The sequence below is a fragment of the Equus asinus genome, chromosome 6 (genome assembly GCF_041296235.1).
Source record: "Equus asinus isolate D_3611 breed Donkey chromosome 6, EquAss-T2T_v2, whole genome shotgun sequence".
Lineage (NCBI taxonomy): Eukaryota > Metazoa > Chordata > Mammalia > Perissodactyla > Equidae > Equus > Equus asinus.
Genome location: NC_091795.1, coordinates 48,951,780 through 48,979,769, shown reverse-complemented (window position 1 = coordinate 48,979,769; position 27,990 = coordinate 48,951,780). Strand labels below are relative to the sequence as shown.

Sequence of the window (27,990 nt, the reverse complement as noted above, 5' to 3'; positions counted from 1 at the left end):
AAGAACCGCCCTCAATTCTGAAATCATGTCCTTCCTCCATTTTCAGGGAGAGAGGCATTAAAGTGTTCTTTCTTTTATGGAATAATTATGATACAGATAGTAAGTTTTTGTTTGTTTTGCTTTTTATGTCCTCAGCAAAAAGAAAAAGATTAGTTACCTATGTCCATAATTAAAAATTATATGTATTATTGATACCCGAAATCCCAAAGTCTGAAAGATTCTTTGTGGATATTCCCTGTTCCTAAATAAGGCATTTTAGGGTCTTAGAATGTATCCAAATTCCATTTACAACTGAATGCAACATATAACTTAATCCTAAGAAACCCCAATTAAGGTCTGGCAATTACTTCAGAGACATTTGACAAGCTCTCATGTTTCCTTTGTTTCCATAACAGAATGTTACTTTGTCCAATAAGTTATGAGCTCAATAATGTTGCATTTCTGGTTCTTATGAAGCTGGGTACCTGAGGGTTACTGTAAATATTCAATAAGATTACCTTTCAACCTTGTTATGAAAAGAAGTTAATCTTGCCAATTTACTGTTCTCTCGTTTAACCTGAGGGGTAACTCAAGGGTCACACAGATTTATGAGCTTGTTTTACAGAATAAAGAGAATTCCTTCAAGTATCACCAAATACCCACCCCCCAGCTGCCACTGACACACAGAAGCCAGATTGCCCAGGGGTTTATCATGAGTGAAAGAATCATGGATTGCCCCTTTGTTTCTCTAAAACTCCTGCCACACCCCTTAGCTCTATAAAATCCTTTGCTTTCTTCTCTTATTAAGCTGGATTTGAGAGAACCCATGCTCCCCACTTTTCATCTTGGCCAACTCAAATAAACCTTTTTCCATCTCCAAGCACTGATGTCTCAGTGTTTGGCTTACTGTGCATTGAGCGCACAAATTTGAGATTAAGAGGTTTGGTATCACTTACATAGTGAAAATAGCCTTTCTCAAGATGTAGCTCTCCTGTCATGATATCACATATGAAGAGAGACTGTAAATTCTTTGAGACCATATTTTGTCCATATTTTTATATTCCCATGGTATCAAGCATGCTAGTAAGAAGAACTACATTTTTATTCTCATTGAAGAAATAAGCAAAAGAAAGTGGTCAGAAGTTCAGAAGTACGTTGGCAGGATTACTGCCCTTAGAAGATAGGAATTTACAGGAATTTGGGGGATAGTCCAGACTAAAGTATGTGGATACTCCAGGCAGACTAACAATTTGGCATATTTTCAAAGCAATATCTAAAAAATATATGTTTAACACTTATTTAGGGGTAAAGCTAAATGCTTAATGGAGGAAGAGTGCATTAGTTATCTATTGCTACATAAATTACTCAACAGGTTAAAACAGCATTTATTATCTGGAAATTTCTGTGGGTCAGAAATTGAGGAGAGGCTTAACTACGTGGTTCTAGCTCAGGGTCTCTCATGACTTAGTCAAGCTGTCAGTTGAGGACGTAGTCTTATGAAGGTTTGGAGGATCTACTTCCAAGGTGGCTAACTCAGAGAAGGACTCAGTTCCTCACCATGTGGACCTCTCTATAATGCTGCTTGAATGTCCTTACAATGTGGCCACTAGCTTCCCCCAGAGCAAGTGATCTAAGAGGAAGAGCAAGGAGGATGTCACAATATTTTGTCACTTATGCGGTACTCAAGAAATCAAGCCTACACCCAAGCAGGGGAAAGAGGGAGGGTGGTAAGCACCACCTTTTCAAGGGAGGAGTATCAAAAGATTTATGGACATATTTTAAAATCACCACAAACAGCAAAGAACAAGCACATTGCCTCTCTATTGTTCTGAACAACTCAGCTTCAATCTCAAACTTGCACACCCTATTATCATCATTAAAGATGGTTTATTATTCTCAGCATGCCCTGTGGAAAGGAGACTCCACCCATCAGCCCCAAGAAGTTTACCAAAATATTTCTCTTAACCCATCAACACCAAAACACCATTCACACAATTTTCTCCGTATAATATTTCCAGGGATATTTTAGTCTCACAATGAGGTTCATAGATGTTCTAAGTTATAGAACTGTCCCAAAGAACTGCCTTGCTGAACTTTATCTAGCTCTAATTGAAGGTTAAAAATTGTGAAGAATATTGGACTGAGGTTCTTAGGGGAACATTTCCTACAGATGATGATTTTTAAAAATTGTACAGTATACACAACTTCTCACTTAAGAATTTTGCTGCATTGCCTCTAGTCCAGTAAACGTATATCAAAAAAACCTGTCTATATTATTATTAGTCTATACAGCTTAAAAAAAAAAAGACATGTAGAAACGTATTCTGTTTCTTCCACCTAAAAGAGTAAGAACAAGAGTTCTGAAAAAATTCTAATTCTTAGATGTCTTTAGCATATTTTAAACTAATTATTGGAAGTAGCTTAGGACACTACTCTAAGCATGGAGTATTCTACCCAAACTCTAACCAACTGAAACACTAGTTTCATTCTTGCAGCTGTTTGGGAAGTGAACCCTTTTCACGTGGTCATAACACAAAAAGCTCAAGGTTTTCTCTTTGTAGTTAGAACCTTTATAGCATTTCTAGAGACCCTGACATTTCAAAGGCCCAAACCTTGAAAGCTATATGTGGAGTAACAAAGACACTTCAAAGAGGTGGTCAAAAGAGGCTGTGTCTGCCCACTAATATTTGTTTTTCAAACTACCAATATTTATCATTAATTATCAATAGAAATTTATCATTAAGCTTCTAAATGGAACTATGTCTCATGAGATTGCAACATTTTCACTCTGACATTCATTCCTTGGCAGAAACACCAACCCTGACAGTAGACAGTGCTGTGAGTATGACCTATGAATTTCAAACATACAAGGAAAAAGAGTTTCTGATTTAATACTGAAAAAAATAATAAATTTGGTCATCAGATTTATTGCCTGCAATAAATTAAATCTGCAAATTTACTGCAAGCAATAAACATATGGAATATATGCTAAAAATAGCATGGTATTTCTTTTTGGCAGAATTGGCATAATATAAACCAGAAAAGTATCATCTTTTCATACTATATTGTTGACTATTATACAACTAGCATACACCAAAAGTTAAAAACTTCGGCTCTTTGCCTAAGTAACTTTGAGTAGTGAGTTACACAATTTACCAGGACTTACTATCTGCTGTAACCCCTACTTCTTACTTTTCTGGGTGTTTAAAATTATTTTTCTGGGCGCTTTCTAATAGTTCTTACTATATTAATTACTATTCAAGCATTACATTTATTTTATTATGTTTCATTATTTTGACAAAACAGACAATATCTTAGTCCATTCAGGCTGCTATAACAAAATACCATAGCCTGGGTGGCTTATAAACAACATAAATTTATTTATCACAGATCTAGAGTCCAAGATCAAGGCCCCAGCAGGTTCAGTGTCTGATGAGAGCCCACTTCCTGGTTCATAGATGGTGGCCTTTTCACTGTGTCCTCTCACGGTGGAAGGGGCAAGGGAGCTTTCCGGGGTCTCTTTTATAAGGGCATTAAGCTCATGAAGGGTCCATCCTTATGATGTAATCACGTCTCAAAGACCCCCACCTTCAAATGCCATCATATGGGGGATTAGGTTTCAACATATGAATTCTGGGGGAACACAAACATTCAATTAGCAGACAATAAGGGAGAAAAGTAAATTATTTCCTAGTAGTTGTTTAATATTACTGAGGAGGTTACAGCTCAGGCCTGAGCTCTCCCTCGATTTTACTCACCACATACTAAATTCAACATTCAACTCCATGCAAGGCATTTTCAGACATGCTTTGGGAATTTAAGTTATTGAAGACAGATACACATGATTTAGTTTTAGATATGTACTTAACATCGCTGACAATTAAATGTCATGCTTTTATATTTAATTTCACATTGTTCTTTCAATCTTCTATTTTCATATCTCTTCTATCACCAGAAAACTACACGTGACAGAGTGAGAAAAACTGGCATTAAATTGAAACAGCTGCCTTTGAGGGGAGTTTTCATTCAAAAGCAGATTTATCCTAGATGATACTGCACTTGGTAATGTGATTGTGACTATAACATTTTAATGTTATAAACATTTTAATTAATTTTAATTTAATGTTATAACATTTTAATTCCGGCTCAATTCTCCCCCTTCTTATCCAGAGCAGAGCTGGTATCATACCTTTCCAAGCACATTAAGGAGAAGCGTTTTTCTTGGTTCCTATTCCAGGCTTTTGGAGGCATAGAAATGTTCTGAAAAACAAGCTAGACTCTCATATCCCAACTCCATGTATGTGCCTTATGCTTCTAGGGGCAAGGTGGCCAGATCTCACCTTTGCAAACAAATGTTGGTGAGCAGCTAGAATGACTTAGCAGAATTCTTGGGAGTCATGGTGGAGTAGCTCTCTTCCTCTAACCTTTTCTTATTCAGATCCATCTCCGTGTCATATATGTCAAGAGTGTATGTAGAGTCCTGCAAGGGTGCCTCTGGCTGGAAACAGGAGCAAAAGGAAAGTTAGCCATGTCATATCAAATTTATGCAGCAATTTAAAGCAAGCATTATGCTAAGTGAAATATGACAGAGAAAGACAAATGCCGTATGATCTCACTTATATGCAGAATCTAAAAAAACAAAACAAAACAAATATAACCGAATTCATGGATACAGAGAACAGATGGGTGGTTGACAGAGGTGGGGGGTTGGGAGGGTGGGGGAAGGCTAAATGGGTGAAGGTGGTCAAAAGTTATAAACTTCCAGTTATAAAATAAGTAAGTCATGGGGATGTAATGTACAGCATGGTGACTGTAGTTAACACCACTGTATTGTATATTTGAAAGTTGCTAAAAGAGTAGATCTTAAAAGTTTTCATCACAAAAAAAAATTTCTGTAACTGTGTGGTCATGGATGTTAACTAGACTTATTGTGGTGATCATTTCACAATTATACAAATATCAAATCATTATGTTGTACACTTCAAACTAATATCTTTTTTTTTTTTTTTGGTGAGGAAGATTCACTCTGAGCTAACATCTGTTGCCAATCTTCCTCTTTTTCTGGTTGAGGAAGATTAGCCCTGAACTACCATCTGTGCTAATCTTCCTGTATTTTGTTTTGTTTTGTTTTTTTTTTTGGAGGAAGATTAGCCCTCAGCTAACTACTGCCAGTCCTCCTCTTTTTGCTGAGGAAGCCTGGCTCTGAGCTAACATCCGTGCCCATCTTCCTCTAGTTTATACGTGGGACGCCTACCACAGCATGGCTGCCAAGCAGTGCCATGTCCGCACCCGGGATCCGAACCAGCGAACCCCAGGCCGCCGAGAAGCGGAACGTGTGAACTTAACCGCTGCGCCACCGGGCCGGCCCCTAATCTTCCTGTATTTTGTATGTGGATCGTCACCAGAGCATGGCTTGATGAGTGGTGTAGGTCCATGCCTGGGATCCGAACCTATGAACTCAGGCTGCTGAAGTGGAGCATGCTGGACTTAACCACTACACCACAGAGCCAGTCCCTAATGTTATATCTTAATTACATCTTAATTAATAAAAAGAATTACATGTACTTTTGACAATAATGTTTTCTGTAGGGAGCCTTTATGTTCAGTAAGTATACCCACCTAATCTCATTTAGGATCACTGAATTTCAGAACTGGAAGGGAGCTTAGTGACTCTAATTAGAGCTAGGCAGTTAGAGCTAAAAATATTACCTTTATTATTGATAAAGCTATTTGGGGAATGAGGGTTATTTTACAGAGAAGCTAGCAAAATTGCCAAAAACAGCATCCCTATACCTTCCATAAAGTACTAACTCACAAACACTTTGAGTGGTCGGTTTTTTGTTTGTTTATTTTAGTAGAAACTAAGCTTCATTTCAAGATCATTCCCAGAGACAGTACCCACTGAGTAGATCCTGAGGATAGAGAAAACTGTGTGAGCGTTGTGACAGACTCTAAGGTGTCTCTCTGTGATCTTTGCCTCCTGGTGAACACATCTCTGGTGTTCATACCCCTTTGAATGTGGGTAGGACCTGTAACTTGCTTACAATGAATAGAATATAGCAAAGATGATGAGCTGTCACTCCCAGATCACATTGCTCTGTCTTGCTAGCTGACTCACTCTAGAGACTCTCCTTATTGGTTTGATAAAGTGAGCAACCTGTTGGGAAAGTTCACATGGCAAGGGACTGTGGTGGCCCCTAGGAGCTGAGGGCAGCCTCCAGCCAATAGCCAGAAAGCAGTGGGGATCTGAGTCACACAACCACAAATAAATAAGTTCTGCCAACAACCTGAGTGAGCTTGGAAGCAGATTCTTGCCCAGTCAAGCCTCCAGATGAGAACACAGCCCTGCTGACACTTTGTTGTCTGGTGAGATCCTAAGCAAAGGACCCAGCAAAAGCATGCCATATTCCTGACCCACAGATATCGTGAAATAATAAATGTGTGTTATCTTAAGCCTCTAAAGTTTGTGGTTAATTTGTTACATGACAATAGAAAAGTAATACGAATGTAACAACCTCCCTTCCCACTCTCCCCCTTTACCAAATTTACCAATACTTCATAATCTGTGGCCTCCATCTCACCTCTGGGTTATATAAGTTTTAGAAAAATCACTTTCTAAAGCAGCTGAAAGGATGGATTAGATGAGTGGGAGACTACAGGCAAGAGATAATGGCAACAGCCCAGGTGAGAAATGGTGAAGGCCGAAACCAAGTTAGGAAATACAGGAGTAAGAGTAGGTTTCAGGAGAAATATAATGAGTCCATTTGGGACATGATAAGTTCACGGTGTCTGTAGAACCTCCAAAGGAAGATATCTGTTAAACTTTGGTACTAACTCTGAGAGATGCTAGTTTTGATCTGGCAAAACTCACATTTCCCTGGATATAATCCTTCACAACTGGACAGTGACTTGCCTTTTCAGCCCACACCATGTATTCTATGCTTCATGGAGCTACTTGATGTTTCCCAAACAGGACATACATATTCATGTTTCTGTCTTTACTCATGCTGTTCCCTTTGAATGAAATGCATTTCCCAATTATATTTATTTATAAAAATCCAACTCATCTCTTAAAATCCAATTGAAATGTCAATATCCTCTGTTAGAAAATAGGCTTTCTCAAGGACAGGGCTCTTTGTTTTGTTCACAGATATAGCTCATAACTCTAGAATAGTGTCTTGCACATAGTAGGCATTAAGAAATATTTCTTGAGTAAATGGATAAATATCTTGAATGAATGGGTGAATGTCTAAGAATTAGCCATTCCTAATTCTTCTCTCCCTAGTCATAGAGCAAGTATTAGTCTATTCCACATGCTTAACAAACATAGGCTTGAGAAAGATATGTCTTTCCTGGTAAAAAAAATGAGGCAAGTAGAAAGCTCTGTCTAGTAGTGTCCCCTGCTTCCTGCCTTTGAAAATGGTTGTGATATTTGGAGCTTTTGCATCCATCTTGTGATGATGAAGAGAAGGCAAAGGGATTCACAGAGATACCAACCTAAGCCTTTACATTAAACTGCTAAACCAATGCCAGCAAGTACCTAATTCTGAACTTACTATGTTAGATAAATAAAATTCTCTTGCTTAAGATCTATTAGTCTGTTATTTTGTTACTTGTAGCCAAAAATATTCCCAAATTAGTAGAGGAGGTTAAAAAGTCTGGATAATAATACAATCTGATAAATAACGTTACATATGAAATTCATTTAAAATGCCTAATTTGATTCTGAAATTGTGTTTTTGAAAGTAGCACTTATGTATCTTTTAAAAATATTTCTCATAAGTTACACGATCTAGCATTAGCGTTGCCATAGTCTTCGCTGTCTCTTCTGTTAAACCTCATCCTGTGGATAATTGTGTCAAAATGAAGAAATTATGATTTCAAAGGAATATGTTTGTCAACTCTGGTTTCACAGAATGGCCTACTAAAGTTAAAATGAAAATTAAAGGGACAGAATAAAGTAAAAACGGAAAATTAACTTTAGTGAAAATTCCAAATTTATCCATGCAAAAGTTTCAAAGCAATTATATTGCAAAATAATGGAGCTGTATCTACATTTTCAAAAAAAGTTAAGTAAGATTTTTGATTTATAGACATTGCAAAAGACTGGGGAGTTAATGACAGAGCACATTACACAATTTTGTTCCTATTAAAAAATACTCCAAGCCATTTTACAGAACCATTTTTTAAACTGTTTAAAAAGTATAATGAGAACTCTATGTTTTTCTCTGTTGCACTTGCCAAGTGTCATCAGGGCCCGAGTGGTGTTTTAAATTGCTTTTATAAATGAATGGTGTAGCCAATCATCAGTTCCTAGAAGTGTTGAACAAATGAAGAAGATATTCAATAAGAAATCATCAAGTGTAATAAATAATAATCCTGGAGACTTCACAATAGATTTTTTTAAAAAAAGGAATTATTTATTAAAACCATTTCTAAGAAATTTCATTATCGGGAACTGTTCTGCATTACTGGGATTAGTGTACTGTGAAGAATAGGGTTATCAACATATTCTTATTTTTTATTCACAGGCACTATTTAGTCACGAAACACTTATAAAGTTAAGAAAGCATTGAGCTGGGTCTGGAGTTGGAGGAAACACAAATGAATGAGGCAGAGTCCCTCCCCTCCAAGAAGCTTTCTTTATAGAGTGGCAGGCAGTCACACAGGCAGAAAGCCTCTGAACCACATCCCAGTAGTTCTTTTAAGGTTGGGTCTATCAGAATCTAAGGGTGGGAGAGCAGTCCAGATGGATGGCTTTATTTGTTTGTTCATTAAGGAGCTGCATTTAAATCCCATACCAGCGAAAACTGTTGATGTTAGTCAAGCCCATGATGAGATGATAACTTCAGCCTATGTGATGGCTACAAGCACTAATGCAAAATATCATAGCAAAAACAAAAGAACTGATAGAATGGAGTCAAGCCGTCTTTGTTTTTGTTTTTGACTGTAATCAGATATTGCTGTTATTTTAAGGAGTTAAAGTCAACATTTCCTGATCCGAAACTTGCTTGTTTCATGATAATGTTTTGAGAAACAAAAATGAAGATAGTTATTAGAATTCCATATCTTGTCTCTTGGCAGTATTATGTTTTCAGTTATGCAACATATTTAAGTTGGGGTATGCAGGTTGATCAATTCTTACAGAAATTCCTTCCAGAATTAAAAATGTTATTATGGGTAATTATCACTAAAAAGAAAATTAATTACATCTTATGTAAAGATAATTAGAATTGGAATTCAAAAATTGTGAGGCTGAAAACATATCCACAAAAAACCTTGTACAATAATATTCATGGAAGCTTTACTCATAATAGCCAAAAAAAGAGAGAAATAATTCAGATGTCTATTATTAGGTGACTAGATAAACAAACTGCGATACTGTGATGGGTTGAATAGTGGCTCCCCAAAAGATACATCCACCTGGAACCTGTGGATGTGACCTAAATTGGAAAAAAGGATCTTTGCAGATATAATCAAGGATCTTGTGATGAAACCATCCTTGATTAGGGTGGGCGTTAAATCCAATGACACTGTCCATATAAGAGACAGAAGAGAAGAAAGACACAGAGAGACAAAGGAAAAGGCCATGTGCAGACAAAGGCAGAGATTGGAGTAAGGCTGCCACATGCTTGATTTCAGCCTTGTGGCCTTAAGAGCTGTGAGAGAATAAACTTCTCTTGTTTTAAACCATGAAGTTTGTGGTAATTTCTTAAGACAGCCCTAGGAAACTAGTAACAGGTATGTTCATACAAACTGTGGTATATTCATTCAACAGAATACTACTCAACAATAAAAAGGAATGAACTCTGATACCCTCAACAACATGGATGAATCTCACCAAACTAGTGAATGAAAGAAGCCATGTAGTCAGACACACAGACACTGTATAATTTTATTTATAAGAAGCTCAAGAACAAGCAAAATTAATCTATACGAGTAGAAATCAGAAGAGAAGTTAACCTCTGTGGGTCCACGTGGGGATTGACTGGAAACGGGCATGAAGGTACTTTCTGGGGCAACGGAAATGTTCTACATCTTGATTAAGATGGTGATTACACAGGTGAACACATCGTCAACTCATCAGAAAGTGCACTTAAGAGCTGCCACATTTTATTCAATGTAAATTAGATGCTAATAAAAATACTGAGAAAACAACAAGCAAATAGCAATAAGGATTGAAATTATGTACTAAGGCCGAGGTTGGCCAGCTACAGCCTATGGGTCAAATCTGCCCTGCTGCCAACAAAGTTACTGGAACACAGCCAAATCCAACCATGTACATATTGCCTGTGGCTGCTTTCACCCTACAAAGTCAGAGTTGAGTAGTGGTGACAGAGACTGTATGGCCTGCAAGGCTGAACATATTTACTATCTAGCCCCTACAGAAAAAGTCTGCCAACCCCCACACTAAAATTATAGTCTATAGCTATGGATGCCCTTTCTTGTCTAACATTTTGTAATTCTCATTATACTCAATGGTATGCATTAGCAGTGTTTGTTAAGACACTTGAAACATTTTTACCCTAGGCACTTAAGTGAGATTTTGAGCTAAACCTTACGATTCGTAGTGCATTCCTTTGTTTTTCTTTCATTTGCCATTTTTCAGCACAGTTAACAGTTCACTACTGCACTGCCCAAAGTCATGACATTCTATCCATATATGCATTAACTTATATGGCCTCACCTGTGAGGTGTGCTCCGAACTAAAGGAGCTCAAAATATGCCACCTCAAAATATGCTGCTCTGGCATATTAACTCTTTTGAGGTTAAAGGCACTTGAAAAACAGCATATACAAGAAAAACACTGACTTTTCTTCTTTTTCTTAAAAGCAGGAGACGGAATTCCTGTATGAGTGATGTCCTCTCTATATCAGAAGGAAAATTACATTCTTATCATCAAGAAGTTAAGACTGAGAGAATTCCACACAAACAGACCTTATTAAAATAATTCTTATCTTCCTTTATCCTCCCCTATGGATAGTTTTGTCACTTTTCCATAATTGCCCCTCTTTGTTCAACCTAATATAAAAGAAAGTAGGTTTTGCCATTTCTTTGGGTATTCATTCCTTAAGAGGGCTCCTGTGCCATGTAAAATTTGTCTTAAATAAATTGGAATGCTTTTCTCCTGTTGATGTCTTATGTCAACTTTTTTTTTTTTGAGGAAGATTAGCCCTGAGCTAACATCTGCTGCCAATCCTCCTCTTTTTGCTGAGGAAGACTGACCCTGAGCTAACATCCATACCCATCTTCCTCTACTTGTTTTTATATGTGGGACACCTACCACAGAATGGCTTGCCAAGCAGTGCCATGTCCACACCCGGGATCTGAACCAGTGAACGCTGGGCCACCGAAGCAGAACGTGCAAAATTAACTGCTGCGCCACTGGGCCAGCCCCTCTTATGTCAATTTAATTCTCAGGTCCAGTCAAAAAGAAGCCTAAGAGGGCTGAAAGAGAAAATTGGCAACAGGTTGGGCCAGGGCCGAGCGAACTCAAGTAGCAGCTGAAGTGATCCCGAGGGGCCATGGGACAAATCTTAGGGAGGACCAAGCCAACTTGGTTGGATTCTTGCAGGAACAGTCATCAGAGGGGTCTAATCCGATGGCCTAGGGACTCTCAGGTAAGAGACTCTCAGCTTAGAAAGTCAAAACTGTCAGTCAGACAGGGCTTTTCATCCCCCTTAGAATAAAAACCAAAATCCTTAAAATGGTCTCCAAGGCCGTGAATAATGTGTCACTGTCTATTTCCAGCCTTTCTTCTTCCTCTCCTTCTACAAATTCTCTTAACAGGAGAGACATGATCTGTGTTGACCATCAGAGATTCCTCTGGCAGCAGTTGGGAAGAGGCTGGAATTGAGCACAGTTAGGGACTGCTGGGATAACTTAAGCAATAAGGAATCATCTAATGAACGCCTGAATTATGAGAGTGACAGTGGGAATGAAGAAATGATGGATTCCAGGATAAAGAAAATATCTATTATTCACTCAGTGAAATACTATATAGCAACGAAAATGAACAAACTATGGCTACATACAACAAGTATGAATGTCACAAACATGATGTTGAGTAAAAGCAGCAGGACACAAATGGATATAAACAGTATAATTCCTTTCACATGAAGTTCAAAACACAAAAATGAAACTATGTTTTTTGAAAATGCTTCTAGATGTGGTTTAATAAAGAAAAGCAAGGAAACAATTATCAGGAGTCAAGATAGTGGTTACCTCCGGGGGGAAGAGAGAGGCATACAGGGGCTGCTGGTGCACTTTTCTGTATGTATTGTTTATGTTATATCATAATTTAAAACAAAGTTAAAAAAAAGATGAAATCTACAGAAACAGTTGAAGTAGATGTAATTAGACCTTATACATGGAAAGAGAGAGGACTTGGAGTCAGACAGCCCTGGGTTCAAATCTTGGTTCTGTTCCTTATCAGTGGTGTGACCCTGAACAGTTATTTAGTTATTCTAAGCCTTGATTTTTACTGGGGGAATTAATAGGACCACTATTAAGATTAAAGTTCTCTTCTGTTTGATTATTTCTCCCTAAAACAGTCACCCCTTTTGATTGATCAGCTGAGTAAACGTCCCTCAAATTACTGAGTTTATTAAAGACAGTGAAATTTTCTGTGTCCTACTAATGATATGATTTCCTCAGTGCCTTTACAGGTCAGGTGGCTGGGGTTTCTCGCAGGTGGAGGATATGAAGCCATCTGTTCTCCTTGCCTCGTGGTTCACAATCTCCTGGAGGGCTTATTAAAACAGCTTCCTGGGCCCCACTCACAGTTCCTGATTTATAGGCCTGTAGTGAGGCCTGAGACTTTACATTTCTAACAAGTTCTCAGGTGATGCCTTGCTACTTGCCTAGGGACATTTTGAGAACCACTATTATAGCCCAAAGCAGACAAGCTGGCAAATTGGGACCCCTTCACTTGAAGGGAGGCAGGAGAGAGCTTCTTTGCCCTTCAGCTTTCCAAGTACAAGCAAGAAAGACGCTCTTTTCTCAGACGCTTGGAAGGAGAGTGACTCTGTCTATTTGTGCAGCCCTCTTGTCCATTCCTGATAGGACTTGGCTTTCCCAAGCTATGGACTTGAGACTCACATGTCCAATATCTACCCTCTCCTATGGATGGCCTCAGAAACACAGGTTACCTCTGAGGGCCTGTGGTGGTTGCTTTTAGTTGCTGGTAGCTCCAGTAAGGAATTGGCGGGGGTGGGGAGGGGGGTTGGTCAGGAACATGTATTCAGGTCATTTTCTTCCCAGAAACTCCTGTGAGAATTAAGGGAGATAAAAAAGCATAATACCTGGGACATTAAGAGCACTCAACAAATGTTAGCTGTTATTGTTATGACTTCAACTTTTTTGAGGTAGAGGTTTGCAAAGATGGCTGCATCATAACAGAGTATGTAGGATGAGCAGGTTTATCAGGAAGGCAATTAGCTTAGTTAGGAACATTTTAATATTTGTATCTTCATATTCACAAATTTCAAGATCATGGCTCTAAGGTTAAAATTGAGGAATTTTATAAAACAGAGCTAACAAGTAATATGAGAGACAGGAGAAGGTTTCTGGAGCTTCCTTTGGGAAATGGAGATATGACCCAGTTTGAGACTTAACTAGCTAGACTATATCCCAAATTCTAGCAGCTGACTGGCTCATGGAGACTAGTTATTGAGAGCAGGCAGTAAGCACATGTTAAGCTTGTGATGTGCTTTGGCAGAATGTCTTGACAAACCTCTCTCATTCTTTAAACACGTGGTTCCAAAGTTTCTAAATAAAGTTCAGTCTGAACCTTGACTTTACCTCCTGTGGTTGTGGGGGAAGCAGATTTTGCAATGCCTCATTAAATACGTCAGGGTTTTGCTTTCTGCAAAAAACATTCTTTTCAGCCAAGAGTGTCTTTTTGACACATTCCGATATTTTAATACTTGTATCTCAGCTATCTATTCTAATATTATCTTTCAACTTCAAACTTTCTTTTACCCTCTTTTATCTTTCTTCATAGACCTTACTACTACTTGACATTTTATTAAATATTTATTTGTTCATCATCTTCTTCCCTCCTCCAAGTATACTCACAGGGCATAGACTCAGTTTTATTTACTGCTGTATCCCCAGTACATAGAACAGTACCTGGAACAGTAGGTAGTTAATAAGTATTTGTCGACTTAATGAATTAATGGCCTCTCCGCTATGCTTACTCTTTCCTTTTTAGGCAGATGAGTTCTTTTCTGTGTATCTATGCAGATAGGCCAAATACGACTGCCCCAGAATGATACACTTATTCCCCAAGTGACCAACACTAAATGATCAGCATTTCTGAGTTCCAATTCCAAATTCCTAGCAGAGAAAATCTGACTGGTACAGGTTGGGCCAGTTGTCTCTCTTTGGTCCAATTAGGTATGGCTAGGTGACAGCTCACAAAGTGCACATGATCACAGAGGTCTCTCCCAGATGGAGTAGAAGCTTTTAGAAAGGGAGGGTCTGGGCAAGCAGGTACTCAAAACTTGTCTTATGTTTGCTGTAAGGGCAATCTGAGGAAACCTGAAAGCCACCATAGAAATGCAAGCAATTATAATGTTCACTGACAGAAGAAACACTGATAGAAGAAACAGAATCAATAAGGTAAAATTATTTATTGATTCAAGATCATCCTTAGCATTGGTCTACATTGTGACAATGATATTTAAAATTTTTAATTTCTCTTGCTTTATCGTCATCCTCGTTAATCCATTGCCTGGACTCCTAGAATCTTAACTTCTTGCCCCTGCCCCAGCCTTCCCTCCCTTGAGCCTTAAGTAATCTTTAAAACTTATTGTTCACTTTTCCCTTCTTGGTAAGTGATGCTAAGATTGCTTGTCATTTTGTTCCTCAAGAAAATTGCCTAATATTTGCTTTTTGTTAGGAAATATACCACTTTATGTTATGGAAGCCTATGAATTTGTATTTTTTGTGTATTGAAAAACAGAGATACATATTTTAAATGATTATGATAAAAGTAACACATGCATGAGTTAAAAAAAAATTCAAACAGTTGAGTAGAAAAATGAAAGATTAAAAGGTAGCCCAATCACTGTCCATAACCTAATTCTACCTCCTAGAGTACTTTGTTGACCAGGATCCAGGTAGGAAATTTTAGGCACACACACACACACACACACACACACCACCCCTCCCGCCAAAGCTGAAAAAAGTTTCACCAATTTTACTTACCTTTACTAGTGCAATGCAACTTTATATTTCCTTTTTCCTTTTACTTCTCTTTCTTCTAATGTAGGTTGTAACGCACTAAATTGATTACACTCCCACAGTTTGAAAATCACTACCCTAAAGGTAGCTACATCAAACTATTTTTAGTACTTCAGATAGCTAGCTCCATAACTGAAAATAATGCACATATACTGCCACTTTTTTGTTCGACTCCTGACATTTTTTTTGACTCCACTCTTTGAAAATGGACAATAAGAATTTTGCTCAATTACATTACTCTCCATTTTCTTCCCCTAGTCTCCTCTTTGCAATTTTTATTATATTATATTCAGTTCTATTTGTTACTTTATTGCTTTAAAGAAAATACTTAAACCTCTATTTCTTGATCCACCCCCTTCAGAAAGTGTCTCTTGACTCCTCCATTATGTAAGATCAACACAGTTCTAGAAAACGGAAAATCAAGAATCACCAGATAGGGGCCGGCCCGGTGGCGCAGTGGTTAAGTGCGCAAGTTCCGCTTCTAGGCAGCCCGGGGTTTGCTGGTTCGAATCCCGGGTGCGGATGTGGCACCGCTTGGCAGGCCATGCTGTGGTAGGCATCCCACATATAAGGTAGAGGAAGATGGGCACGGATGTTAGCTCAGGGCCAGTCTTAGAAGGTAGAGGAAGATGGGCACGGATGTTAGCTCAGGGCCAGTCTTCCTCAGCAAAAACAGGAGGACTGGCAGTAGTTAGCTCAGGGCTAATCTTCCTCAAAAAAAAAAAAAAAAATCATCAGATATTTGAGGAAGACCAACTACACCAAAGAGAGGGACAATGATAAACAAAACAGAAAACTTAAACATGAAGGACATGAAGATTACTCCAGAGAATTAAAGATACTATACACATAAAACAAGAATAAGCTATATAAAAGTGACAGAGTACAAGAAATAATGCTTGGGAATTAAGAATGTAATTGCCGAAATTAAACCGTTTGATAAAAGGGATGAAGGTAAAGTCTGAGAAATTCCTGGAACATACAGCAAAGACATAGTATTAGAGAAAAGTTTTGACATGTGGTGTATCAATCCAGGAACTTCATTATCCACCTATGTCCGTTTTATTAAATTGTTGGACCCATTATTCAGCCTACCACAGTGACTATCAAGAATTTGAAGGGGCTGGCCCTGTGGCCGAGTGGCTAAATTTGCGTGCTCCGCTTTGGCAGCCCAGGATTTCCCCGGTTTGGATCCTGGGCACAGACATGGCACCGCTCATCAGGCCATGCTGAGGCGGTGTCCCACATACCACAACTAGAAGGACCCATAACTAAAATACACAACTATGTACTGGGGGGAGCTGGGGAGAAAAAGCAGAAAAAAAAAAGAATTTGAAGAGATTACCATTTGAAAGTCTTGACCAGAAACTGTGTGTAGCTATTTAAAGCATAAAACCTGATTCAAAAAAGGTTATGTTCATGCAGGCAAGTTCGAATTTCTCATTCAAAAATTTGGAAAGATTTTTATCTCACAGTTTTATACAAATTCAATATTTAATATTCCCCCTATTACTTTGCATTTATTTTTATTTTTATAATTTTATATATATTTAAAAAGCAATTAATTTTTCACCAAGTCCCATATAGATGTCCACAAATTCCCTCCAGATTATCCAGGATGCCATACAAATATTGTCATTTTTCTCTCTGAGCCATAATGTGGAAAAGGTTGGGAAATATAGCTCTTCAAATTTCAGGAAACTAATACAATGGAGAAAAGAAGGCTGGGAGTGTAAGTGAGCAAAATCCATATCTATTTTGTAACAGGAAATCAAAACATACAATGTCTAAAAGCCATAAACCAAAGAAATAGCAATATAAGCATTCAGAAATAACTATGAGGTAACAGTCAAGAGAAAAATAACTGCCTCTAGGGTGCAGGGTTGGAGTAAAGAAAGGTAGTGCAGGAGAGTACTGCTATTCATTATGGGCGTTTGGGTACTAGTTAGATTTCACTTTTTAAAAGATGTGCATTCTCATTGAAATTTTTTTAAAAAGTTCAATTAAAAATGGTACCAGAACTTAACAATAATATACCACATTTTTTTCTGTGATCTATTCTCTAAATATGACATTCCTCCTCCTTCTCACTCTAGAGAGGGAAAAACAGTTACTTTTTATTTCCTAATCATGTTACCCACTTAATGAAATATAATTACCCAACTATTTAGGACTCATCCAAAGAATAGTCCTGAGGATCTTCTCTTTAATATTTAGTTAGGGCGGCGGGTATGAAACGCTTAAAATAAATTCCCTGAGACTAAGTTAGGGAACAGAAGTTCTTTATCCTCTCCTTCCCAGTGGTGGCACTGGCAGGAAATTTAATAAGCTAGACCAGAGGCAGAGATGTTTGGAAAACCATCAAAAGACGTTTGATGGAACACACAACAGGGAATCTTTAGTACGGTTGAAAGAGGAAGAAAAAATAGGATTAAACCAAATGCTTTTCTATTTCACAGCTCTTGTCTATGAGGATTTCAAAGTCAATAAGAATAAGTAACTTCATCATCTATTCATACATCACTACAGAAAAGCAGAATAATGTTTATTCAATCTTATGGGTTTAGTAAGAGATGTGTTATTTCTTAGTGAGTTTTTTTTCTATTTCCAAATTATGATTACATAATGATCTATGTTTATTAAAAACCTTGAAAGAATATACGGTGTTCCTTTGTGGTTATTCCTGGGCCTGCTTACTAAAGGAAATGACTCCTCTGCCTCTATAATCAAGGGAGGTGTGGAGATGCAGTTTGGCACATGAGTGAAATACAATTTCATGGGCATCACCATTTCTTACCAACCATCTCCTCTGGGCAACATGCAGAACAGGACAAACAAGAGACAACACAGTAAGGACCTGCCTTCTACGCAACTTTCAAAGGAAAACCTAGAGGGCAATTATTGATAAAGGTGAACAAGATAATGCATGTTGTGGTTAAACTGCATTCTTGTGAGCCTGATGACTTTTAAAACTACTTAGATTGGTTTATTAACTCTTTAGATAATCACCTGTAATGTGAGACAACTCTGTTTTTAAAGCATCTTAGTTATTTGAAATAATTGCTGCTGTTTTGGTATAAAAGTTATATAACCTTCAAACATAGTTTAAAAATCATACTATGAACAAATGGAAGGATATGTCATAATTTAAATTCACAACTTGTTTCAGCAAACTTCCTGATTCATTAGCAACAGGGTGTTGGCAACAGGAAAAAATGCAGTCTTTCTGTTCCTCAAGTATTTGGAAACGTCATTAAATTTTTAGACTACTCATTCATTAGTAGTCTGTTTTACAGATATTATTTGGTATCTTTTTCCAGTTAACCCTGTTTGGTTACTTTTTCACTCAAGTGAAATGCCCTATTGTTAGATCTAGTCAGTAACTGGCAACTTCAGGCTGACTAACAGTAGCCCCTTTTTCATCTTTCATGTGGGTGGTCTAGGATTTAGATGAGTACAGATGGGAGCCAATATTGAGTGTGGGCAACAGTCTGGTGTATAACTGTTGCCTGGTCTCTTGGCTAAACACTTTACACATGACATAGAAATTTCTATGTCTCTGAGATGTTCTCCAAAACTGCACTGTTTAATTTTCTTCTGTGTATGGGATGGGGGTAGGATAGACAAGAAAAAAATAAAAGACCACACACATTGTTGACCTGTCTACTTATTTCATACTTCAGCAATTTCTAAGCCACTCCTTCCTGGATAATGCTCATCTTGGGTAGTTTGCAAAGCTTACTGTAAAGTCGTCAGGACATTGCATTTGCTGCTATTATTCTAATACTTTGGCCCAAGTTCACAATCTAGGTGGAAATAACTGAAACAAAAATTCTTTACGTCTAAATGTAAATTAAATTGTTTATTTTATTTAAAGCTCTCAAAGAGTAGAGAACAGGATACAATACTGCAAGTTAAAAAGATTTAGTGGCACTAAACTGGTCATTCATTATATACTTATCGAGTACTTGCTATGTACCAGACACTGTGCAAGCACTAAATCTAAAAAGGCACCAAAAACAATGCTTAGAAATAGGGCAGCAGCTGTTGTTTGCTTGTTGATGACAGAATGTTCTTACGTAAAGAAAAAAAGATATGGAAAGGTTGTTATACATCCCAGGACATAGGACTGGGTATATTAAACTGAATTTTCTCATGTTTCAATGGGGAAGTAGAAAGAAGGAATGAGAAAATCATAGGCAGAATTTATATCATCCTTGGATGGTAGCATATGGTACCAGTGAAAACTTGGCTTCCAGGCTTTTTACTCTACGATCCATCTCGTTCCAATTCATCCCTGCAGACACAGTCCTTCCCAGACCCCCGTCATCCTCCTCCTTTAGATTTCCCTCAAGTTTCTGCCAAGGTATAATCTGTAAATCTATCTATCCAGTTACAGATTGCTAAAGTTACAGATATCAGCATCATGCACCTTGAAGGATAGTTCCATAGCAGTGTATTATGAAAAAGAAGATTAAACACACACACACAGCCAGAGAAAGCAATTTTTCAGGTATTAAAATGTATAAATATATAGAGAAATAGGCAACTGCCTTCTAAGCTGACTTGAAACTACTCTACGGCCATGATCCTCTTTCTCCCCTATTCCTATGTTATCTGCCTAGTAAGGTTGTTTCCAGTGGCTGTGAGGGAGTGGGAGGCTCTTCTACAAAACATTTTGGATTCAGAATCTAAATTTAAACCACTGAATAAGGAAATTGCATTTTACAGGGCACTATTTGGAAATAATATTTGGTAATATCGCTTATAGGGTGCTACTTTTTTAAGAGTCAGCCTCTGGGTGTTCTAGACTTAACCACTGAAGACAAGTAATTTCTTACTTTTTGGAGATTTCTTGAGGCAGCAAATATACAACATCCTTTGGTACTACATCTCAATATTTAGTCACTCATAAATCCAGATGTCATTATCAAGGTATTACCAAACGCTCTTGCTGCACTTAAAACTCACTTCCTCTCCCTTAATCATCTGTAAAAGTAGAAATAACTGATCATCCTTCTTACACTAAATCTTGTTTAATTAAAGACTCTTCATTGACCTTCAACTTTATCTTTTGCAGGCTAAGCAACCATATGAGGCCCAAATCTTTTGGTGGTATTTTATTTTGGTGTTAATGCTTATTGATAAATATTGCTTATTTAGTGCTGGAACAATTTCTTGATTGCACACAAAGGATGTGGAGATTCTGACTAAGATCTTCAGTCTCCAAATGCTGTTACTCAAGTGTAGACATCTGGATTTTTAGACACTTCTTTGGTTTTATTTGGGGGAAATTAGTTTTATAGCTGAGAGGTTTTGGGGTGTAATCTTTTTGGATTTCACGTAAGAAATACAGTACCAAGGGTTGTCATTCTCTAGTACGACAAATGAATCACTGGCCTTTTCTGTGTTGTCTGATAACATTCCATACGAATATATGGCACTAAAAAAAGCAAAGTTTGTTTAGAGAATGAGTTATTTAAAATTCTCAGTTTACCTTGGTTGATTAGTGTTGTCCAAATCCTCAGACTCTTCTAGAACTTGGTTTATTGAAGGCGCTGACAGTGCACTTGTCCTGGTGTAGGCTGATTGAGTCATGCAGTGTAAAGTCTGAGATATACCCATTGACAGGGGCACTGAGTCTTACAGGTAGGTGCGGTTGGCAATAATAGGTGTGATCTGGCGGGCGATGGGCTGGCCCTCTTGCAGTTCCCACGTCCCTGCCAACGTTCTATCTTTTAACATCCTCTTTCCTTGAGAACTTCAAGAATCTATTAAAAGGTAAGCATTTCTTGAAGGGTAACTTAAGCCATTTCCACTTTGATCACAAAGTAAACACCTATCACAGCAGAAATCTCTACAGGAATAGGAAGGGGTTGTGCTTCTGGGGGAGAGCCTTTGCTGGATACTTTCTTCGACGCCCTAAATCTTTCCTCCTATCATTAGGCACCACACATCCCACTGCTTACTCCTCAACGCATCTTGGCCCTCCCGAGAACAGATGTGGCGAGCAGAGTTTGTGTCTATTGAGAAGGGCCTGGGCCCTCTCGGGGTAGTTGTTGTGGTGTGCTATGGCTCTATCCGCCAAACAGGTATCTATCCTCAATCTGTGGTACGCGGGAACATTTTCACGGACTGCAAAAATAACACTCGGGCTTCAGGCGCGCCCCGCACTCCCACCCCTTGCTGAAGTATCTGCAGAAAGCTGGCAGTTTTAATGGTGAAACACCCCTCTCCCGGCCGCCGCCTGCACACCTCCCACGCACGGGATCCCCGGGTCTGACTCGGCGCCCACCTACCCTGGGCTCCCCCGGCCGCAGACACCCCGCCCCCTGCCACCTCCGCGCGTCTCATTGGCCAGGCTCTGCGTCCGCCTCCGCTGCTGACTGGCGGCGGCTGCTGTCGATCTGCGCGGTAGGGACATTTCCGCATTGAAGGGGGCTGCTCCAAATGGAGGGGGAGGGGAGGTGTTTAGGAGAAGGAGGGGGCTTTGGGTGTCAGGAGTCGGCAGCGGGGTGGGCTGAGAGGGTCAGCAGCTTGGCTGCGACCGCTGGCGAGGGGTGCAAGGTGTGCATGTGTGAGGGGAGAGGGGGAGAGAGAAGGGTGCCTCAGAGGTGACATTCTCTCAGCCTGCGAGCCTTCTTCCCGGGGCGCCATAAACGCCCCCTATTTCCCAGCTGCTAAAGGAAGAGGAAGAAGGTGGGTCTTGGTGGCGGTTTGGGGAGGGGCTGGGTTGAGCTTCCCACGACTCTCTGGGTGGTTGTTTCCCTCCCTGAGACGAGTACAGCCCCTCTCCCCTCTGCGGGGTGGTGTGGCCCCGGAGGCCGAATTTGGGGTTCGGAAGAGCGCAGGGCAGGAGGAACTAGAATGTGCGAGGGTAGGGTCGGGGCTCTGGCGGGCTCTGGTGTCTCGAACTCGGGTTTGCGCACGGGTGCTCCCCTCGCGGACGGCCCGTCAGCGTCCGCAGCGGGGGAGGGGCGCCGGAGCCGTGGGCTCCTCCAGGGAAAAAGCGGCGCCAGCGTTCCGCGGCTCGCAGCCGGAAGGCGGGAGCTGAGGCCCCGGCCGCCAGAGCGCGAAATTCTTAGCGCCTCCTAGTCCGGGATATTTATGGGCTGGTAAAAATGGTTGCATGGCCCCTCTTTGCCGGCCTCACCCGCCTCCTCAACCCGTGCTTGGGCGGGGGCCACTGTTGACCAGGGTTTCCCGGGGAACCGGCCGGAGGCTGGGCGGCAGCGAGAGGAGGGGGGGCCGGGGGTGCGAGCCGCCAGTGCCTGCTGCGGTCCGGCCTCGGAGGGCGTGGGGCCCGGGGGGCGGTGAAACAGCCGCTGTAGGTCCGCCTCTTTCATTGATGAAATTTAAGTTCGTGTGATTTTACCTTTTCCGGGAGTCTCCGGCGGGCCCTCACTTGTGTCGGGAGCGCAGAGTAGGCAGGAGTTCCAAGCAGACTCAGTCACGCCAAGTTTGTGTGTTTTGGAAGTGGGAGAGGTTTTCCTGGGTGTATTTTATTTTATTTTTTTGAGGCAGTTTTAATCGCTTTGAATAAATAGTCCCTTAAGTGGCTAAACATAGGAAGAAGAGAAAGAACACGTCGGTTGTTAAAGCAAGGGAGAAAGAGAGACCTGCCCTATAGCGTGACTCTTCCAGAAATTAATATATATATATATATTTTATATATATATATATAAGCCAGAGTACTTTAATAAACCCCTAAAATGTCGAGATTTGTACAAGGTAAGACACGCTAATCTTCTGGGTTATTTCAGCCGAATTTGGGTACCGGCAGTCGAGAGGTTGGTGGGTGGTTTGGAAGTGGAAACGTTCATTTGAGATACTGTTTGCGAAACCCTTTTCGTTAAATTGACATTTGAGCTGCCTTGAGTTGCTGGATTGGCGTTTGCGATACGTATAATTTATACCCCTGTGCCCTGCTAGGATTAGTTCTGCCTCCCTGAAATCAGGTTAGTAGTACTCTGGCTCCCCCGATAGTGGCTGTAAATGATGATAAAACAGGATTTTGGCTGCTAATTAATTCCTCTTCTCTTTTCCTGGTCTAAGTCAAGGTAACTGTGTGTGTGCAGACGTGAAGGGGAGCAGGGGAGGCTGAAGGAAGGCCAGTGAGTTTTTCCAGGACGGTTGGGGAAGCTTTCGTGTTCTCAGCTTCTACTCTGTGTGTACGTGGTTGGAGTCTCAGATTCATTTATTGCGAAATCGGGAGTAGCTCGTAGAAGCTGGAGGTCATTTCAGCAGGAGAAATGACTTTGCTGCATTGCTGTGTTTTATTTTTTTTCCTTTGAAATCTGGAAAGCTTATTAAGGTTTCTTTGAAATTTGAAAATTGCCCTCTAAATTCTACACGTGTGTTAAAAAAGGGCTAAGGAATGCCTCTCAACTGAGTTAAGCAGTAAGACTGTGTTTGTGTGTACGTTGTACACATTGAAATTGTTGCTACGTTAAGCTTTTGTCACCAATTTCTAGCATAGGATTTGCTTTCTGGGATGTGAGTAAACCCTTTTCTTGCAGACCCCAGAGTATGAAAGCTTCAGCCATCTTGCTGCACACACAGCTAGTAAAGTTCACGACCACTTCATGTGATTGTCAATAAATGTAGATGTACTTTAAAAAAAAAAACTGTCAGTAATGGCCATCGTTTGACCCTGGGAATAAAAATACCCCAGTAAGTTTTACATCACTTTATTGACTCTTTGAGTTTTGTATACTAGCAAGAGAATTTGACTGCCTATCTTATTGTGGAAACAGATGGGACACTTATGCCTGCCCTTAGCACTAAGCTCAGAAATGTCAGTTGTCATTAGACTTTCAAATTAGTGTTATATGTTATTTGTGGTGAGAGATCCTTCTTATGTTCTGGTTGAATAAATGTCTTAGTCAAGAATAGAAAGACGGAGGTGAACTGTTAGAAATTTGCTGGTTGTGTATCAGCAACAACAAAATTTAATGACCAGAAGCCAGTATTTTGCAAGAATACACTAGGGAAAAGTGGACGAGTCACTTCTCTTTAAAAGTTAGGAATGTTAGTTAAACTCCAGGTGTTCCTTGTAGTTATGCTTTAGAATGACTTGTGAGGTGGTGTGCTTTGACTGACTTCACAGCCTTTGCTATTAATGGCTGTCTTCACGAGATTCTAAATCAAGGGGCAGTGCCTAAGAGTTGACTGTGAATGTTGTCATTCCCTTGTCATCCACTTTTTAACAAAATAAGCTTGTTGTCTTGGAATACTTTTAGATTTATAGAAAAGTTGCACATTTGTCAAAACTAAGAAATAGTCATAGGTACATTTCTCTTAACTACGGGCTTATACAGACTACTATTCCATGATTCAATCCAATATTGCATTTAGTTGCCATCCAGTTTTGCTTTAAATGTTAGTTTTCATTTTAAATTGGCAGTTTGGCACAAAAATGACACCTCCCTCCCCCCCAAAGTTTAACGTGATTGTGCGTCTATCATTGTTTACATTTTGTACTTCAAGGGTAAACCTTCTAAATGTTTAATTAACTCTGTTGCTGTTGTAAATGATAAACCTAATTGGCTAATGACTCAGCTGTCTCTACAGATCAGTTCTCAGGTGTAAGGATTGGGATTTTGTTTTTGAATTTTTTTGTAGCAGATCAAATTGTTTGATCTTTGTTGTAGCACTGATTGATATTTCCACTCATTGTCACTTAGCTCATACCACTTCATAGGGGAAAGATTGAACAAATGTTAAGCCCCAACTGTTTTTATGTTATCTCGTTTAAACTTCACAAGAGCCCTGAGAGGTGGTAGATTTTTATCATGACTTTATCGCTGAAGAAATTTAAAGTATCTTGTCCAAAGTTCACAGCTACTAAGCACTGAAATTCTTATACAAATACGTCTGAAACCTTTCTCCTTTCCAATACCTTTTGTTGCCTCTTACATTAAAAATTTATCTAAATTGCTTGTTTCTCTAACTAGACTGTCAGTTCCCTGTTGGCAAAGATAATATTATATCCCTGGGGGAAATACAGTGTCTTGAAGTGGTGGGTGCTCTAAAAGAATTTGTCATAAATGAGAAACACGATTTTGGTAGGTTAGCCTATGTTTTTGGTTGTGGTTTTTTTTTTGGTAACACCTCTTAGATTACGTCAGTGTTGAGAAAAATAAAAGGGTGTGGCCTTAGATTTGAATCCTGTTACCAACAGGTGATCTTAGACACATAACTATTCTGAACTTTAGTTTCTGCTTATATAAACATTGGATATTAATACTTATGCCACAGAGTTATTAAGAAGCTGAAAAGAAATGAGTTTTGTGAATACTAGTCACATATTAGATGGCCGGTAAATTTTATTTCTCTTTCTTAAAATGATGGCGGCCTTTTATGTAGCATTACCGCTGTAAGTATAACCACATGTCATCAACAGAAATAAACAGAAACAAGGCAGGTATGATAGTTCTTTATTTCCCTGTTCTGAGTTTGGTGTTCAGACCTCCAGTATTTGGGAGTTGATGGGTTAAAAAAAAAAAGTGTGGGGGTGGGTGGGGGGCGGGAAGGAGCTTAAACAGTGATGTGAATACGTAGTTGGTGCCAGTTTTTGTTTCAGTACAGTAAACAACAAAATTTTTGAGGTTTCTCTGTACTGGGATTTCTCCTGGAATCCTTATGACCGGCACTTAAAATTGAGAAGATCTAGGTATTATACCTGTGTTATATACACGTGTTTTTTAATGTCCTAGAACTTGGGGTTGCTACACTTTGCTGGAATCTCTTCCCCCAAATCTAGGCAATGAGCTTTATAGGAAACCTGGGCATCTCCATTCTCAAGCAGTTTGACCATAAGTTATTAGATAGAAATGTTCAATTAATAAAAATAGTTAATATCGATAGGCAGGAGAGTTCTCAGTATATATTCCTTGGCCAAAAGAAGGTTCAGTTTTCTTTGGGCATCTCCCAAGTCGATGTTCCTCAGGCGCTTAAGATTCCTTCTCATAGGAAGACTCTTCTTTACTGGATCTAGGGCATGATCTCTAGCTGACGTATTCTGCTCCCAGGTCACCTTCTGCCTGCCTGTGAAATTACTTCTCCGTTGCTAGTTTTCTCCACCTCAGGGGTTGTTGCAGGGCCCCGAAGTTATTCTAAATAAATCTGAGTAGCAACTGAGTGAGAAGGGCCTCCTTGTCCCAGTTGGGAGTACTAGGGGTAATCAGCAGCAGTGACTTTTTGCCAGCTTTGTCAATGGGTGCCATTTGGGATTTTGCTTTTTAAAAGTTCTGAGAGCTATAAGGTAGTCTCCCTGCATGATTTGAAACTTATAAATGGTGCAGGGACAATTGTCATCTAGTCAGTTTAGGTCATGTTATGTGCTTAGACTGTAATATTAGAGGAACTTTTATTTTTAAACTATTTTAATAGGCCATTATCTATCCAAATTATATTAAAATGCCCCTTAATGTTCTTAAATTGAGATGCTTTCTTATATTTCAGGGGAAGCCATTTGAGTACCTCTTGTCACTTAAAAAATATTTGAGGCCTGTCAACTTTCCCATTTGTTGGAATTCTCTTTTTATGACTTTTTTGGTGATTCCTATTTGATAGATGGCAGCTAGCCAGGGAGGATTAGCTGAGCTAATTATAACTGGAGGGTCTCAGACAAATGCAGGGATGAGAAGCATTCTGAGGCCTGGTTCTTCTCAAATCCCAAGACCAAATTTAGCCTGTTGCTGATTATTTAGATGACAGGGGGATTGTGGCATGGATTTAAGGCAGGAGGAGAGGCAGGACTGGAGGGGGCAAAAGTAATGACTAAGGTACACTTCTCATTTTTGAAAGATGTGGCTCAGGATTCACTGTGTTGCTAGAGAGAGGGATTTAGTTAAATTCAGAGTCACAGTTATAAATGGAAAATGAAACTCAAAGAGTTGAGCTGATGAAAACTTTGTTTTCCTACATGGACTTTGTAATCTCTATAGTTAAATTTATTTTGTTCTTGGTAACTGGGTCTTTCTTCTAGAAAGACGGATGATTTTCATTTGTGAAAGCCTACTGAGGAAAAAGAAATTGACAAGGAACAGAAAAATAAATATTAACTGGTACACTTCTTGGAAGTACCGTTTTAATATTCTGAAGATAAATTGAAAAATAACTTTAATAGGAAATTAAGATGGTAATTTTGAATAGTAGGTGTTTTTTGGTAATTGTGCTTCACAGAGACCATTCTCTGTGTATGTATGTTATTTTTTTCTTCATAGAAAATTGTAGTAACTTTATGAATTGTTTTAACTTTAATTGCAGTAATGGGATACTTAATTTGTGTGAAGAATTAATTGGCCTAATAATGAAAATGTTCTAGGTAAAAGAATAATATACTGTGATTTTCCAGTTTCCACCAAGTTGTATTTGGTACTTTTTGTGAAAGTTGCAGCTGTTAGGAGTTCTGAAAAAGTCGTATGTATCCATTATTGAAAAGTTATTATAAACAAATATTTGAAAGTCAAACTAACTCTGGATTATCTGTAAAAATGAATAGTTAAGAGTTGGCTGTACTAACTTTCCCCAGTGCTATTCTTCTTGATATCCGGAATTCATGCCAGTGGAGAAAATCCCAGCAATATTGGAATAAAATTGTGGGGGAGAGCCTCTGAGGATTTGGGAATGAGGAAAGACGATTGACTTATCACCCTTTTGATTGCTGAAGATCTCTTTAAAAGCAGGAGTTTTTTCTAAAGACTGATGTCCTTTTAACATCAGTCTTTACTGTTTCTTTTCTAAAATATCATATTT

At 39.2% G+C, this 27,990-nt stretch overlaps 1 protein-coding gene and 1 long non-coding RNA gene across 8 annotated transcripts in view; one reads left to right on the top strand and one right to left on the bottom strand.

The window, feature by feature from the left end:
• Positions 1 to 3,232: 3,232 nt before the first annotated feature.
• On the bottom strand, positions 3,233 to 21,634 carry LOC106828370 (uncharacterized). 2 transcript variants are annotated; one of them, XR_011504270.1, is made up of 5 exons: positions 21,528 to 21,634; positions 20,726 to 20,999; positions 4,320 to 4,477; positions 4,169 to 4,239; positions 3,234 to 3,612 (listed from the first exon to the last, which is right to left on the bottom strand). It is a non-coding gene; the product is annotated as an uncharacterized lncRNA (long non-coding RNA). The 2 variants fall into 2 exon arrangements; XR_006529223.2 differs by lacking the exon at positions 4,169 to 4,239 and having other exon boundaries at positions 3,233 to 3,612.
• Positions 21,627 to 27,990, top strand: part of UGP2 (UDP-glucose pyrophosphorylase 2) — a 48,637-nt gene continuing 42,273 nt past the window's right edge. The window contains exon 1 of one of the 6 annotated variants that reach the window (XM_070512725.1): positions 21,627 to 21,927. Coding sequence is in view for 2 of the 6 variants with exons in the window: in XM_070512723.1 (XP_070368824.1) it covers positions 22,941 to 22,959 (19 nt within the window). In the remaining 4 variants the exon portion in view is untranslated. The other 5 variants (XM_070512724.1, XM_070512727.1, XM_070512723.1 and 2 more) reach the window with 5 other exon arrangements.